Genomic DNA, 17755 nt, shown 5'->3' with positions numbered 1-17755 from the left:
GAACAATATTAGCATCATTTTTTCCACTCAGGGATGAAATTCCATTTGGGGACTACACTGATGGATATCAAAAAGCTGTGAAAAGATGATTAAGTTATAATTCAAGGCTCATTTTGGTGTATTCTGAGAACATGTTGAAGGATGAGGAATTCTATACAGAACAGTCCACTTAATTAAATGACCTCCCTCTTTGTTATGCACTAAATGAAGCAATGAGCTTCTAGAAAAAGTATTTGATCATGAAATTAAAGAACATGCAGAAGAAAGCTAAATTATGCCTAAAGCATCAATCATTTTAGTGTTAAATTCTGCAGCAATTATATAATGAATATAAAAACTATATATTATTTTTGCATCTACATGTTACCTCAATATTAATATCAGTAGAATCATGTGAATATAACAAACAGCTGCATTTTACCTCAGATTTAAATTGACTGGCAATGAAGATGGCAAATTCTGTATTTCCCTTGAGTCATACTAGTAATTTATATCTCTCTGCATAACTACTGTAATGAAAAGCAGGATTTTTCCCTTAGTTTTTAAAAGTACATTAAAATAAATATTAACAAAAGAAAAAACACTAGAGCCCAATTGTGAAGTTCTTTTTCAGTCAAACCCTTTAGATTGCACTACATGTTGTTGGAAACTGCTGATGAAAGAGGGCTGTGAGGAAGGTATTGTGTGCTTATCAGAGACATGGGTACAAGCTCTGACAGCTCTCTCTGCAGCAGCACCCACCCTAGAGCTGTGGGGCTGATAAAAAGAAGTGTGGGGCAGAGACTCAAGTATTTGTAACTGGCTCTGCTTTTGTCCTCTGGTTTGCACTGTCTCTGAAAAGAAAGAAAATGGCTAAATCCCAAGTGCTGTCTGAAAATTATGAAGCAACTATTCAATGAAGAACAAATACTAGGAATATCATATATAAATTTCTATATATATACATGAAAAAGGCTATTCAGTCCTCATACCTTGCCTTGATAAGATGCCATCAATATTTGACCAGCAAATGAACAACTATTATTTGAGAAAGAGAGGGGAGGTTCACAGTCAGTTTCTCATGTCTAAGTGTCTTTGTAATTAGTAATAATGCAAAGCCAAAAATCCTAAAAAGCAAACATGATGCCCATGTAAATTTTTGATAGTTCAAACTCCCTGTTAAAACACTGAAATTGATCGTCCATCCAAGTTTTATTTTCCAGTGTCCTCAGTTCCAGTGGAAACCTGCACTGAAAATCAAACATTGATTTTTCTTAAGTGCTGTTGAGCTTTTTCATGGCAGTTGGTAGTTTCAGTAACACGAGTCCTACCTTATCAAGAGCTGCTTGTACTATGGATTCACTCTGAGTATCTAATGCAGACGTAGCTTCATCCAGAAGAAGAATCTTGGGATTTCTTGCTAGGGCACGAGCAATAGCTATTCGCTGCTTCTGTCCTCCACTCAGCTGAGCCCCTCTTTCCCCTACCATGGTGTTAAATTTCTGAGAAAGGAGAGAACAAAACAGAAGTTGTGGGACATCCCAAATGAAATCCTCACTCCTCTGTGCAATGTAAACACTCAGTTTCTAGACAGGAGGTAGCTTGATCCATGTGACTTGAGCATTGACAGAGCAAACATGGAACTATATCCATCCAGCTAGCCCTTAGCCAAACTCTCCTACCCCCACTGCACACTTAGGTGCCTAATTTTGAACTTATGGTTCTTTAAAAACACGATCTTTCTTGCTCACTCAGAGAGTGCTCCAAACCCTGGGCTTTCTCCAGGCGAGCCTGTAAAAGAAATCTCTGCATTTACTGAGAACTGCCTACCTTTCCAAAAGGGTTGGAATGATAGGGACAAACCAGGGCCTATAAAGTTGCCTCCTGAACCTGAGACATCCCACTTGGGGCCATTGCTTGGTTCTTACTGACTCTGTCACTTACTCTGAAGTGGTAAGTCTCAAAGTCCAGTCACTCCACCAATTTGCTATTGAATGTACAGACAGTTTCTGACAAAGGGTTTTGGATTTCTGGATCTTCTCTTTAAAAGCCCAACTCTTCCCATGCCTCATGAGATGATTAAGGATGGCAATATAGCTGTGAAGCTCTCTTTCTCCTCAGTTAAGGCATCGCCATGTTTTCCCAGACTTCAGCAGAAGTCCTTTGAGAGCAACCAAAGGAACAATATCTAGTCGAAAAACTCCCTAAACTGAAAGCTGCTGGAGGCTATAAGAGTATTTTGAGAAGTTGCAGTGTATCCTAAATTTCCATGCTGTCCTTCTCAGAAACAGGACACCAGCCTAAATGGACCTTCCATTCTTACACGCAAAAGAAGTTAATGAACTTACATCAGGCAGTCTAGATATAAAGTCAAAAGCATTGGCTTCCTTGGCTGCTCGCTCAATTTCAGCATCAGAAATGTCTTCTCTGCCATAACGAATGTTTTCAGCTATTGTGGTTGCAAACAAAACAGGCTCCTGACTCACAATTCCAATATTTTCTCGTAGCCACTTTACATTAAGTGTCCGAATATCCTGACCATCTAAGGTAATCTAAGAGGAAAAGAGTATGTTAAAGAAGTTGAGGAAATGCATTGTGTTCCTAATTAAGCAACTAATTACCATGACTTGAGTATCAGTTACAAGGTCAAGAAAGAAAAAAATGTTTTCTTTAGTAGAAAACTATGTTGGGGAGAAGCTACAACTGCAGTTTTTCTATCCACTGTACAAGCCGGGAAATGGTGAGCAGCAGCATAAACAGAGAAGATATTGGGGTTTTTGGTGGTTTTTTTTTGGTTGTTGTGGTGGGGTTTTTTGTTGTTTTTTTTTTGTTTGTTTTTTTGGTCTGTTTGTTTTCCCCCAATAACCATCCTATCTGAGCTTGCTTAAGACTTTTCCAGCTTCTTTGCATAATTTTTACCCGGTTCTCATGCCCCTGTGTCAGTTTGTTCTCCTCACAGTTGTGGCTACAAAATTGCCTCTGTGGCTGTGCTTTACATCAGACCAAAGAAATAATCCATGTTGACTAAAAAGAAAGGGCAAGTTATTTTTATCCTAGATAATTTGCAATGTGGTCATATGAACATTGGCACAGCAAAATCAGGGATGGGGTAGGAATGAACAGCCACAGAAACACTGAAAAACATGTCAATAACAGTAGCCTTGGTACATTATGCACTGATAGTTCAATGTTTAATATTTAAAATGTTTACCTACTTTTAACTAGCAGTAGCAAGTAAGTAGCATTCCTCAAATATCTAGAATAAAAACTACATTTTCCTTAAAAACATATGGTTTATTTTCCCCCTTTTCCTTTGGAAATTTCTTATGAGAAGTATTTACCATTTACTGACTGGATTTAGCATTTAGTGATGAAACATACATACAAAGCGTAACGATGGAAACTTTCGCTGTGGGTTAGCAGATAGAGGGAAAAAAAACTAGCCAAGCAAACAACCATATAAAATAGAAAAATTCTCTCCAGGTTTTAGTTAACATGCAATGAAAAGGAAGCAAAATACAGCAGAACATTGCTAGATTATGTTTTGCTTAAAAAAGCGTACAGAATTTTACAAGTCAACTGTTGATAAAAATTATTTTAAATTCAGATCTTGCATATATTAAAAGACTTGTGGCATTTGCTATTTGTGGCACAGTACTGTAAGAATGAGCAGAATAACAAAGTTAAACCAACAGGAGAAGATATTTCATTTGAAATTTAAATTGTGGAAATACAGATGCTGCAGACATATGCTCAAATTCAGCACAAATAGAAAACAAGGTTCAGTCAATATGGGAAACTCATGCTTGTCCTAATAGCTCTCAGTTTTTACAGTTTACATACAAACACTCACTTCTCCCTGGTCAGGATCATAGAATCTCTGCAGCAACTGAACAGTAGTGCTTTTTCCACAGCCACTGGAACCAACTAAAGCAATGGTCTTCCCAGTTTGAACTTTCAAGTTTAGACCTTTGAGGATCTGGGTATAAACAAAAAAACAAACATATCTTAGTTTGACAAGTTTGGTTAGAGAACAGTTTGTCAAGATAACTTCAGTAATAATCAAGGCAGTAGTAAGGGCCATAGTCTAAAGTTAATATAATATTAATAAGTTAATTGTACCTGAGAATATTTTGAAGCACTGATAGGAAAAAGGCTGCATCTATGCTTGTGAAGTGCATTAGCCTTTGAAACAGGATGGCTAAAAGCAATCTGTCTTTTGGGAACAGTCCCTGCATCCTTCTGGCTACCAAACCAAGCCTGTGAATTATCTGAGAAGATTGATAACTGGAACAGGTCAAGTTCATGCCAAGAAACATTTTAAGAGTTGCCTTGCATAGACCATTGCATTCCAGTTCCTGGGAAAATTCCCCAGCACACTCAAATCAACAAATACAAAGTTAGCCACAATACTCTAAGTTTGATAGCTCATTTTCTCCAGTTTGTGTGATCTCATAGTAGGCTTGGGATCTTCCATTTTCCTGCTGTCCTTCATTTTCCAGAGCTTAGCCAATGGCATAACACTCAATTACAAATATCACAGAAAAATATTTTTCAGGTGCTAAACATGATAGTTGAGAAACAAACTTGCCTTCTTCTATTTTTAGAATATAAATGGCTGTTTTGACCAGGTAACTGCTGGAAAGCCCTTAGTAAATCTCATTCCTTATTGTTAACAGACTCAGCAACCTGGGGAGTAGTTACAGATTAATGGTATCTTTGTTGCTATTTTCACATTAAGGAACATTTTACCTCAAAAGATGTCCATGTCATATACAAGTAATGCTGTGTAGCTGCCAAAATATTTGGCTGCTATGGGAACTTCTCTTGTTTATACCAGGCTGATTTATAATTTTGCCTACAAATGTTTTTGCAATGAGAGATTAAAACAGTTGCAATATTCCTCTCCTTTCCCTGTCTTACATCCAGCAGGGTTTGTATCTCCAAGAAGCTGATATCCTGGTGCCTGCATTATCAAGAAAGAACCATATTCTGGATACCATAGTATCTCCAGAGGCAAATAGTCACAACCACATAATAGGCTATTTCTAACTCATCAGACAAGGTGTCGCCAAGATTAAAACTAGAAATATCTAGACTCCTTAGATCTCTTTGATTTGGTTTAATGTGGACAGGGGAGATTATACTGTATTGCATCAATTGCTTGAGAGATTGTGGATAACTTCTACACACCTTTGCTGATTCCTTTTGGATATATTAAATAACATTGATGCTCTTAGTATGGAGAGCTGCTGACTTAGATCAGAAACATGAAGTGACAGAGCAGAGTCTTCATACTTCTTCCTAAAAATGCTGCTCAGGTTGATAAGCTATGTTATGGGTCTGCATGCCAAATGGGAGGGAAGTAAGAACTCTTCCCAAACCTAAGAGGGACAGAAGATGCATTGCACCAACTTAGAGTTAGGGAAGGAAGGCCAGCTCTGAGTCTGCCCTTCAGCTGCCCCAGTGTCCTGGAAACACACTTGATACCCAATGGGACAGATCTCAGATGACTGAGGTAGGAAGAGCCATCTAAAGAAATAGCCACAGTGATATGAAGCTCCCCATTCTCACCAGTAATCAGCACATCGAGCTTTTAATTGTTGGCATTTGAAAGCTCTATTCCAATCTCTTTCTTCATCAAGTAAGCAACAACAGCAGCAAATTCCTTTTTCTTTTATCTTTATCAAGGTGTTCAAAAGATTATAAACTGTTGAATATGGCAAAGAGGTCATACTAATTGTGTCAGCAAAAAAGTAATTAATCACCATGAGATGATGTACATAGGTCACACTAAGGGAAATTGAACTGGCAAAGAACAGGGAGAACAGTTTATCCAACAGCAATTTTAATATCTGCTCAATATAACTTTTGACTTCCAAATCTATATTTAGGATGATACCTTTCAATCCATTTGATAACATATTGTTGTAAAGCCTACCTCACAGATTATTTTTCACATGGGATATCATAGCAACTCTGAATGACCAAGGAACTGGAAAAAGCCAGTTCCTGACTTAACTGTTTAAAGTCTGGAAGTTTTAATTTTGAAAAATCTTTTTTGATTTATCAGAGTGCTTGTTCACAGAAATTCAGACTAGGAGCAATACATATTCTAAGATTTTTCCTGCAGAAGAGAATTGTGAACAGACAGACAATGATAGTAGATCTAGAGCTTTGTGCACTATTGAGGGAAAAATAATGTCCACTCCCCCAAACAGGAATGCATTTGGTATTCTAGAACAACAAGATTAGACAAAGATATGGACATAGGCTGAAGAATTTCAGTACAGCAATCTAAACCAAACACTTACTTTAACATCAGGTCTCGCTGGGTAACTGAAATGGATGTTTCTGAATTCAATTTCTCCTATGAGTTTGTCTGGTTTGTAGCCTTCCTTGGAACTGCTGTCTATGAGCCGTTTCTGGAAAGAGGTTTTTAAAATCTATTACTGTTATGTCACTTTTGGAACTGTTATTTCTGGTAGCTACATTGTTGTTTACTCTCTCAGCTGCTGGTTTACACTGCAGTATACCATTGCAGAGTTGCTGCATTTTACTCGGTAGATGCTGATTACAGGGGAACATGTAACTGTAAATTCTACTTTGACAAATACAGAAGATTTTCAAATGCAACAAAGTCCACAGCAGAAAAACTGTAATTGCAGAACTTAACTGCATTAACTTGCAGCCAAAAAATGGCCCTCAGTAATCTGTACAGGAAGATTTTATACTCACATCAAGAAGAACAGTGTAGCCATTTCTCTATGAACTTTTTAGTCCTACTTGCTTAAAATATTTTACATATACAGACATGCAATTGCTGCATAGCACAGCAAGACCAAGATAATAATGTGGAAAACTTTTTCATACCAACATCAGCATCACAGATTATTAATATTGTAACTTTCAATAGCAATACTAATCCCCTCCTCATCAACTCCTTCCACAATAAACCACAGTTCAGTTGCAATTCTGCACATATGCATTTTTTAAAAATTAGTACAGTGCCTTACCATTTTTCCTCTGGATCTGAAAGTCTAATACTAGAGAAAGACCTCAACCATGTATCTCAGATAAACATGGTAGGTTTCCCAGCATTCATTACAACAAATAAAGAGGTTGTGTCCTTCATATGAACTATTATGTGTTTCTGTGGTAGGCATCTATCAAGTTTATGGTTTTGGGGCTTTAGAGTGCTTTTGTTATATCTCAAGAGGAAAAAAAAAAAGAGAGGGAGGGGAAATCAAGTGTGGTTGAAAGCCTTGTATTCTACTTAGATATTTACCTTATTGATAATCTTATATACTTCATAGGCAGCTCCACGTGCCTTAGCCACACTCTCCAGGTTGGGAGCTGCCTGGCCCAGGGAGAAAGCTCCAACAAGCACAGAGAAGAACACCTGTGGGAGATGGAGTGAGCATCACACTTAATGCTTACAAAGTCACCAGTGCCCACATGTGCACTCAAAAGACTTTGGCATTTAACCCTTTTCAGAAAAATTAAATACAAAAGTGAAAGGTGCATTTCACAGTTGCTTGTACGTACACTCCATTCTCCTGGAGTAAATTATAACTACTGACACATGCCTTTGTGGCATGAATTACTTTTCTTTTTAACGTTCTTGCATTTTCTATTATGTACAAATATCTTTCTCTGTTGTTTTTCAGATGTTCCCAAAGTTAAGAGGTTCACAAAATTTAATCCAGATTTTCTTAACACACAATTCACTTAACATGCTGTGAGGAAGCATACTGAGGAGAGTGTGAAAGTTAAGCATGTAGCCAAACTTTTGATGATAATAAGATAGCTAAATATCCCCAAACCATTACCAACATAAGACATATTGGTAAGGTACTGTTAAAAACACATAAGTAAACAACAACAAAATGCACAGAAGACATTGTGGCTAAATGAGATCTTGAGAACTTCCCCATACGCATTTAGCACCCCAGTGAGATCCATTTCATCTCTGTTTAGGCAGAATTTTGTTGGCAGTCCAGATCACTTGTCTTCACTTTTTAACCACCAGCTCTTGGTTGTTCATCCTACTCTACAAATATAGTCCAAGACAAGTGAGAAAAGTGCAGATACTTTTGCCTCTGCATTGATTAGAGTGGGAATACAAGGTGTCCTGTTCAAGTTTGTTATATCAAAAGCTAGGCAAGATGAATACCTTGCAGTTCTTTTATACCAAGTGAGTCTGTAACAGCTAATTTAGCAAGCACGAGGCAGAAAATAGATACACCACTTGTATAACTATTTTCCTGAAGTTACAGAACATTTTTCAAACCTGCATTGATGTACTTACAATTAAGAGACGGCCAATGTCATAATGTTCATCCTCAGCAATGAGCTTGGTTCCATACCAAAATGCAAGTGCATAGGACCCAAAGATAACAAACTGTGAAACACCTAGACATGTGTTGGTGGTAATGGATTTTTTCACTCCAACATGTTTAGCCGTCTCTAAGTTAGCATTGTATCTGAAAGTGAATAAGGAAAAATTTGACAGGTACTATATGCCATTCTGATTGCTATTTCCCAGTGCCCTTTTCTTAATTAAAAAGATTTATGTAATAAAACTAAAATCTCAAAGAGAATACAGATTATTTTTTTAACAGAGGACTATTAGGGATATAATTCATCTGAATAAATCTACTCTGACATATGCTGGCAACATTGGCATACTTATGTGTTATGGAAGACAGATTAAGAAAACAATTGAGCATCATGACTTTGTTATCATGACGGAAGACACAATACCTGCCTTGAATCACTTGTTTCCATTAATCCTGAAAGAAAACCTTGAAAAAGATTTATCAATGTTATCTACCAGAGGAAAGGTTTAGTCTTCCATGTTTTAAAAAGGCAAAATAAAAATAAACCCCCCCAACAACCCCAGGCACTAGGGAAGGAGGTAAATGAGAGAGAGCTCCCTCTGATACCAGAGTTGTTCTCTTACAAGCCATTCTGGGAAGTCAAGCATCTTTCCCTTAGGTTAGTTTACTGATTAATACAGCAAAACAGGAAACAGAAGTGGACACAGAAGATCAGTATAAAGACTGACAAGTTCAGTGTGAGAATGATTTCTTCTAAGGATACTTCAAATTCGTTAATCTATAGCTTACAGCTAGTAGTTTTCATTTACTCAAGCTCATTATGGAAAGTGTAATCTAGGAATTGTGTATTGTTTTACTTCCAGTGACATGCTCGGCAGCTTGCACTTTTTTCCCCAATGTGTATTTTCTATACAATATATTCCCGTACTAGGAAGACATACAACTCAGTCAGCTGAGAAGCAATCTTTAAAAACTGCATTAATTTTGTTCATGTAAATGTCTCACATGTCATCAATGCTGCATTTCTTAGTCAAATACATTTAATGTTCTGACTTAGTTGTGCTCTTCAAACCAGGCCCTAACCTTTGAGTCAGCAGCATCACAGGTCTTCCAGGGAAATGGGTACTGGGCTTAAGCAGTGTGACAAATACATGTGATCACTCAGTTACAGAGGAAAAGACAAGCCACTGCCACAAAGAGAAGATGACTGAAGGTCCCTTGCAAGAATAAACATTTGTGGTCAGTAGAGACACTGTGCAGCAAAAGGATGCTTTTCCATCTCCAAGACCAGCATTCAAGAGTAGCATAGGAGTCACAAACCCATATCTGCAAAATGCCCTAGTCAGTCCCTGATAGGAGTTTGTCTGTTCCTAGTAGAGCCACCATGGGGTTTTTTTGATTTGGTGGGGGTTTTCTGTTTGCTTTTTTGTTTGTTTGTTTGTTTTTACATAGCTTTAGAAGAGGTTGACCAGTCAACCACATAAAGGAAAGGTCCTACTGTCATGGAGTTACTCAGGTATCAGTTATTTTGTCTTTAGACAAAGTAGTCTGGAGCAGCTCCTACCATTAGATTTTCAGACACTGGTAATTGCAGAAGATGGAGAGGAGGGGGGACAACTGATCTAGATCATCTTAAGGGGTTTTTTTGCCTTTACTGTGTACGCAGAAAGTGTTGCATCTTAAGAATAATTCCCAGTAAGCAGGATACAGACCTCAATCCTTAGAAGCAGACAAATAAAGGCTGTAGGACACTGAGCTAGGGCTGACATCATTTTAGAAATTTTGCACGAGACCAAGGCAAACATAAGAGTTGAAAAAGATACAAGAGTTTCATGAATCAGGTCTTCTGGGTTGCCTTTCCCAGCTGCATGGAATCAGTGATGCCCTTTATTTGTATACTGAATGTTATTGTTTAGGCTTGTTATCTGATATATATGTGAATAAGTTCATGGCCAGCCACAACCACTTTACCTTTTATATATGACTAGGGCCAACACTGATCAACTACAAGTGGTATTTGCAAATCATGAAAGTAGTAAAAATCAACAATGTGATTTTACTTATGGTTGTTATCCAGTGTAGCTTACATATAAGTTCAAATATCAGAACAGAGCACTCGTGCTCTATAAGATAAGCAACTGATCATCACTCTGCTGTATCAGACTACTAGGTGAAGACAGCCCTTCCACCACTCCCACATTAAGTTCAACTCCAGATCTCAATCAGAGGAGAAATTTTAATCTATGCTGCAATGATAGCACAAAGTAGCCTGTATTCACTGACTAGGTCTACTTACGCATCTTTGTTTTCAGGTGATTTGTCCATTGACAGAAAGATAAAATTATTCTAAGGAGAATGTTATTCTTTTGCCTCTCCCCAAAAAATAAAAAAAACCCACCTAAACAAACCAAATCCTCACAACCCAAATTCCCTTTCCATATTTTAAATATAATTATTAGTTAAAAACTTACTTTTCTAATGCCTTCTGCTGTCCATTGAAAGCCACAACAGTCCTGATTGCTGTCAAAATTTCTTCTGCCACAGCTCCTGCTTTGGCGTAAGCAGACAGCTCTTTAGCAGTAAGCGATGCCAGGAGCTGGAAAGTTGAAAACCAGATGTTATTGCAGCCTACTGAAAGGATGAGATTTTAGGAAAGTGGAGGTCAACTCCTCTGAGTTCCCCCCAAATCCAGCTCAATGTATCATTGTATCCTCATTACAGTCACATGCTACACAAGCATAAGATGAGCTTCATGACTGATCTGCTTTTCTCCCAAGCTGAGGACAGAGAGCCTATGAGCTCCACTAGGATGTGTGTAGGAGCAGAGAGGTGTGCCATAGTTGCTCTGGAGTGTGCCAGCAGACATTGAAGTAAGCAGGTCAGTCGCTTTACAGCCTCTAACATTCTTCTTCCTAGCTTATTTGAAATGCTTTAATGAGGAAAATAAAGCCCCACAGACTCATATATGAGCCATACCCATTAATGTGGCTACAACAGCACAAAATGAGAAAATGTTTTCCTATCTGGAAGGGAACCCTCTCCAGATATTTTGCTGATTTATATCACTACAGTCTACAGCAGCTGTATCTATGTCCTAGGATCTACTCTGTATGCAGCATGCAACTTGGTAAATCATTTGCAAGAGACATGGTACATGTAAGTGCTGACTGAAAGAACTTGAAAAGTATGTGTTGGGAGAGAAAAGTGAGGGTCACAGGCATGTGCTTGGGCTTCCCCAATGCTCTGCATGAGGAAATCCCTGTGCAAGGAAGATTCTCTGATGCACATTACCCTCCTGTAACATGGCATAAGGACAGAATATGCAGGCAGAAGGAACATGACTTACAAGTATGTGCTTGGGAACGCAGAGAAGGGCTACGAAAAGAACAGAAATCATAAAGTAAATGTGGGGCCAACCTCACAACTTAGAAACCATTCTACTTTTCTTCCATTCTCTCCCCCTTTCCTGTGCATAAGAGTTGTAATGTTTTTCTAGTATTTGTTTATTAATCCACACACACTTACAGTTGACCAAATTCCTGCTGATGCAGCAAGAAGAGGGCTGACTGCCAAAATCACCAGTGTGAGCTTCCACCCATAGATGAATCCTATAATAATCCCTGTCAGAAATGTGCTAAAAAACTGTAAAAATATACAGATCTTGTCTCCGATGCCTTGGTGGATGGTGTTGATGTCCCTTTAAATAATAATAAAAAAAGATTTGTTAGCTTGGAATGCCTTTCATTGTGATTCCCTCCCCCTCCTTTTCATGCTGTGTGGCCTAATGTCAGAAGCTTTGCCATTTCCTAACTGGCACAGTCAAATTTCTAACCACAGCTACTGGACTGTACCATTAGGCTCTTCTGTAGCCAAAACACAGCAGAAACCTCCTATTTTAAAGGGTTCATTTACTGTATTTTCATTTACTGTACTTTTCATCATTCTCTGCTGTTTCTATGCCCTGTCACTGGGTCACAAATGACCTAGCTCCCTTATCAGGCATCCAAATGGAACAGTATAAGTAAACAGTCAAGGAGCCTCCGCATCCAACATGACCATCTCCAAACAATTTCTTCTGTTCAGCTCTGATGCATTTCATGTTCTGAGTTTTAGCTACAGACTCAGATGAAGGGTTACCTCCATTCCATCAGAAAATTATTTGGAATAACTGCCATTTTTCATAATTTCCATTTTCTCTTTCCAGAACCCATAAATACTAGAGTTGAGAGTGGTTTCATTTAAGCTTCTCTTACACCCTTCAGGACACAGCTCTGTCCAAAGCTACTTTAAAATCCAGAAAAAAAATATTTAAAAAATTCTGCTCATGCATACAGTCCCATAGCATCTTGAGGCTTACAGTACTTATCCCTAAGTCTATTTAAGTTTATGGAAAAGCTCCAAAGACTAACTGCTTGGACAGAGTTCAGCCTGAGATCTGACTGGATGCAAGTACAAGCTCATTTTCATTCAGTAAAATGTCAGAGCTTTCAGTGTTTGTAAACTAGGTGGAGGCAGCAGAGGTGTTTATCTAGCACTGACTGCCACATACTTTATGGACATTAGAAAGCCAATGTCAGGCATTTCACAGCAAAAACCCTTCCAATGCCTGTATCACAGATACTTCACAAATGAAGCTGAAAAGGATTTTTTTTTTTTTCTTAACTCTCTGTAGGGTATTCCACATAGATAAATGGCAGTTTTCTTTTCAAATGTGTGTATGCTTGGGGGTGTGTGTATGCGTGTAAAAAAAGAGCAGAGCCCTCACTCTGTCAGTCTGGTGTTCAGCATTCCTATCTGGGTAGTATCAAACCAAGCCATCTCCTGATGGAGCACCGCAAAAAAGAACTTCTGTCGGATCCTTGCTGTTTGCCTTGTAGCAGCAACCAAAAACGTCCATACTTGGATGGTGCTCAGGATCAACACAGCAAAGCCAATTCCCACGTAATAGTAAGCAAACCTGGAATAAGGGAACAAAAGCCCATGTGACCCCACTGTATCTTGCGAGACAAGTTAGACACACAAAGCAACAACTAGTCTTGATTTATCATACTAAATTAAATACTGAAGCCTGTGATGCATTATTGGGAAATCTTTTTGAGAAGGCAAACATTTGGCTTCTGCTCAAAGAGATAACACAGTAAAAGAAAATTCTCCGATACTCTACTAACAGGAAAACTACAAAGACTCTTACTTTGTCATGTCACCTTCTATATCCACACCTGGAACTGATGGGCAGCTGGAACTGTTTACTGAAGTATCTGTTAAGGGGAAATAAAAAGCAGTAATGTTTGTGAAAGTGCTATATGTAGAAGATAATTCATGGCAATATGGGGTCATCAGTTTGGGAATGTTTTGTATTTTGCAAGTGGGGTCTTGCAAAATACAAAATGATTTGGCAAATACACATTTACTTTTAAGCAATTAATGTCTGATAACTGATGATACAGAAGTTGGTCATGGTCCTTACTATCTCACCAAAGTTGAAGTTCATTAATAAAGAGCACACCTAATGCTTTGGTTCTGTCCTGGTCTTGTCATTAAAGATTGATTAAAATGACTGGATTATTTCCAGCAGGATGAATGTTTCTCATTATATATTTGTTAGATATGTACAAATGCATAGTCTGGGGGAAAAAAAGCATCTTAGCCCTTGTAGTAAAACATAACCAATATGCAGAGAATTCTAATTTTAACTTTTTACCGTTTGATTCCACACCACTTAGCACAAAGCTGTTCGTCATCTCTCCAAAGATAATGATCATAAGTGGCATTCCAGTACCATTTGCAGCAGCTGCGATCAAACCAACTATCATCAAAAGGACATCCATCCAGTCAGCATAGCAAAACTGTGTGAGCATTAGAAAAAAAGAGAAAAAAAAAAGAGTGACATTGCACCTGACAGTTCATGTATTTGCTACAGTACAGTACACCTACAGAACAGTTTTGTTTCTACCAACATGTTCTAAAGTAACAACATTCCAACTGAAAGTAAACTCAGAATATAAGAATCTTGTAGTAGTTCAATACATCTTTAAACCAGTACTGAGTAAGACTGCTAAGAGAATATTGGCAGAACATGGATTCTCCATTTAGAAAAAACTACATGTTTGTAAGTGATGATGACCTTTGTACAATACCATTTTGTGTTCCATTAAGTTACATATTTACTAAGATAATGCCTTTACAATGTAAACAAGAGTGAGTTATTGACCAGAACTTGCCTTATATCTACCAGTAGAAAATTATTTTAGCAGAGATAGGCTCATCTACCCTTGAATATTTGTTTGATTTAAAGAAGGATGTGAATTTAAACTGCCATAGCTATCCTAGGATGTGGTTAATCTGAAATCAGAGTATTTTATTCCTGACTGTCCTAACCCTCTTAACAAGGTGTAAATGGACATGGAATAAACCAGAAAAGAAACTTCTCTGTTCCAGAATAAGCAAGTCCATATATAAGAGCTATTTGGGAACAGCTGCTGTATAGAAAACTGGCACAAAACTGTATTACTGGTTCTCAGAGAGCAGATCCCTAAGATGTCAGACACAGGATAAACCATTTGTAACTAGAGGTAAGGCAAGGGCCTGTGCAGTCCTAGAACAGCCTCAGTAGGGGTGAGCTTCATCTTCCAACAGCACTAAGGTTGAACTGCTGTCAGTGCCACCAATCCACCAAGAGGGGAATCTGATGTAACAGTGCAAAACTTAAAAGAGATTTAGAATCAGTAGGTCTCAGGCTTTTTCTCAGGTTTTTCATTGCCTATTAATTGCACTTCATAAGCAACTCACAATGACAAATAAAGAAAAGAAAAAATAAAACAGACCATTAAACTGGACACTAACCAATTCAAAAATGCCAACCATTTGTTTTTCTGACTTCTCATTTTCTTTCCTAGAGGAAAAGACAAAAGACTAATTAAGGTAGGGGTTTGTTTTTTTTGTTTTTTTTTTTTTTTGTAAAGCTGTACGAAACTCTTCTTTTCCTTCCCCTGCCCCCATAAGACAAGTTTACCAGCAGCCAACGTCTTGAGTTCAAATAATACCTACTTTTTTCTCTTGAGCTTTAATTTGTCACTTTGTTCAAGATGTTCTTCACGTTGGAAAGAGGGATTGTCATATCCCTTGCTTGTAGATTCTGTTAAATAAAAAGCAGACTTTTTTAAACTTAATAATCTAACTATTGCACCAATTTCCTGCACCTTTCACTGCTGAGACCTTTGCATTTAAAGAGTTTTCCTCATGTCCTTGAAAGAGCCTGGTGAATTTTTCTTGAAACTTCCTTTCTATTCAGTTCTTCTTTACTCCAGAAAAAAGCTTCCACTTCCATTTCCAAGAGTGAAACAAAAGAAAGAGTTAATTAATTCTTCAAACGCTTACAGAAGTGAATGCGAATGAGAAGAAGCCCTGATGAAATGAGTGGATTTCCTTAGAGTGAAGGTTATAACCCCACAGAAGAGATGGAAGTTAACTGAAGAAACATGTCTTTGCCTGTAATAATCATCCTTTTTTCTTTCTATTGCAGTAGTTGCCACATGTTCCACTTTCTTTGGGCTAGAGGCTTCAGAAACCAACACGAAAGACAAGTCCTTCCCTGGGAATCTTATAATTATAAATTCATATAAAATGAGATGTAATAAGTATCTAAAGAAACTGATGAGCAACCACAGTAGGGAACCAGCTGTAAAACGTGGGGAGAAAACGGGCTCCCCACAGCAGCAACTCCCTATTTAATTTACATTTACCTTAACTTTAACTGCTGATTCACTATGAATAGAATTTTCTACACAGTGTTTTTAATGTCAGTCAGTCTACAATAACTGGTTTAGACAACCATTTAAAAACAACAATGTGCTTCCATCTTAGCTTACCTCAGCAGCATTTTCATGCCAAGGTAAGGACCCTCCTAAATAGTTTTACTCACATAAATGACTTTTGTTGAACTTGATGGAATGATTCATGCAGAAACGCTTTACAGGTGTGGCTTTAGTTCAGTGGAAACTCATCATGTTATCTCCTACAAAACCACTATAACATTAAGGAAAGCTTTATAGTGCATCTTTGGATTCAAAGCTGTGGAATATATGAACACCTACAAGTGTTCATGCCTACCAGCATCAGAGATGTCCTTTTCTGTGGAATTTACAAAATGGTCCTTCATTGTTCTTCTTTGTTGTATGCTTATGAGGAAGTCACATTAATCAAAACCTGCATTTAAAAATCAACATTTAGAGTTAGTAAATATTTAAAGAGTTCACATTTGTGGATTTTTCCATGACTCATTACATCTTGGTCTCAACTTTATTCTATTTAAATACAACAACTAAAAAGAAAATAAAATATAAAACAGTATGACAAAATAACTACTATTAATGAGATATTAGGAACAGTGCACACTTTTACAAGCGGACCTAGCTCAGTAGCCTGCCTTAGTAGTCTTCTTTACTAAACCCTGAGGTCATACAGAAATTACTGCGGATGATCTATTATAGAATCGAGGATTTCCCTCATTACTTTATGTTTGATTAGAACTAATTGAGCACTTATAATATGATCATTATTACAGTGATAAAGACATGTACTCATTATGCCATATGGTACTAGGAGAGATTTAGAGGCAGCAAATGACTGGTGCTCCAAGTCTCCCTAGACTTTTCTTCTTGATCTATCAAATATACTGGTTAAAAAACACCAAACAACAACAAAAACCTCCAAAACCCCAAATGAAAAGCCACACATGAATTTGATGAAGGCTAAAGTAATAATGACAACAAAATGCCTAATCGACTTCGGATTTTAAAAAGAAATAAATAAATAAATAAATAAATAATTACACCATTTTTGTTCGAGTGCTGACTGTGCTTTCTCCCTCAGGTTATTTCAGCTTACCTTCACAGCCCACGCTGCGCACACACGGATAGGCTGGTGCCTGTGGCCACCGACGGCCACCTCGGTCCCTGCAGGGCGGGTCGGCCGCCGCCCGCCCGGGTGTTATAGCGGCGGGCACCGCCCTCCCTCCTCCGGCTCGGGTTTCAGGTGAAGGTCGGCGCCGCAGCAGGGCTGAGCCCCTAAGAAGATGCCGCCCGGCGGCTCCCGCCCTCTGCAGGTCCCTCGGAAACCGGCCGCCGCCTCCGGCCCTTCACACCGCGCACGGCGAGCAGCTTGGCCCCCTTACTGGGGCATCGCTTCCACCCTGAGTCCCGCAGAATGGTTAATGTTAGAAGAGACCACTGGAGTTCAGCCAGTCCAACCTCCCTGCTCAAGCAGTCTCCTAGAGCACGTTACTCAGTTTTAATCCATCCAGATGGATTTTGAATATCTGTAGGGAAGGAGACTCCACAACTTCTCTGGGTAACCTGTTCCAGTGCTTGGTTACCCACACAGTAAAGAAGTTCTTCCTCATGTTTAAGTGGAATTTCCTGTGCATCAGTTTCTGC

The 17755-nt window shown here is 38.3% G+C and overlaps 1 protein-coding gene across 1 annotated transcript in view; it reads right to left on the bottom strand.

Moving 5' to 3' along the window:
- Positions 1-17282, bottom strand: part of ABCB5 (ATP binding cassette subfamily B member 5) — a 34385-nt gene extending 17103 nt beyond the window's left edge. Inside the window, exons 1-15 of the mRNA XM_027639214.1 lie at positions 17208-17282; positions 16431-16526; positions 15369-15456; positions 15165-15213; positions 14023-14167; positions 13513-13579; positions 13087-13278; positions 11847-12018; positions 10793-10917; positions 8291-8465; positions 7268-7381; positions 6294-6404; positions 3833-3958; positions 2328-2531; positions 1311-1481 (exon numbers count right to left, since the gene is read on the bottom strand). Coding sequence (XP_027495015.1) covers positions 1311-1481; positions 2328-2531; positions 3833-3958; positions 6294-6404; positions 7268-7381; positions 8291-8465; positions 10793-10917; positions 11847-12018; positions 13087-13278; positions 13513-13579; positions 14023-14167; positions 15165-15213; positions 15369-15456; positions 16431-16479 — 1788 coding nt within the window. The 5' untranslated portion in view covers positions 16480-16526; positions 17208-17282. The remainder of the gene's footprint in view (positions 1-1310; positions 1482-2327; positions 2532-3832; positions 3959-6293; positions 6405-7267; positions 7382-8290; positions 8466-10792; positions 10918-11846; positions 12019-13086; positions 13279-13512; positions 13580-14022; positions 14168-15164; positions 15214-15368; positions 15457-16430; positions 16527-17207) is intronic.
- Between the last annotated feature and the right edge of the window lie 473 nt (positions 17283-17755).

The sequence above is a fragment of the Corapipo altera genome, unplaced genomic scaffold, assembly GCF_003945725.1.
Source record: "Corapipo altera isolate COAL_440 unplaced genomic scaffold, ASM394572v1 44, whole genome shotgun sequence".
In the NCBI taxonomy this organism is placed as follows: Eukaryota; Metazoa; Chordata; class Aves; order Passeriformes; family Pipridae; genus Corapipo; species Corapipo altera.
The sequence above is the reverse complement of the archived record's forward strand: the minus strand, read 5'-3'. Positions and strand labels throughout refer to the sequence as shown.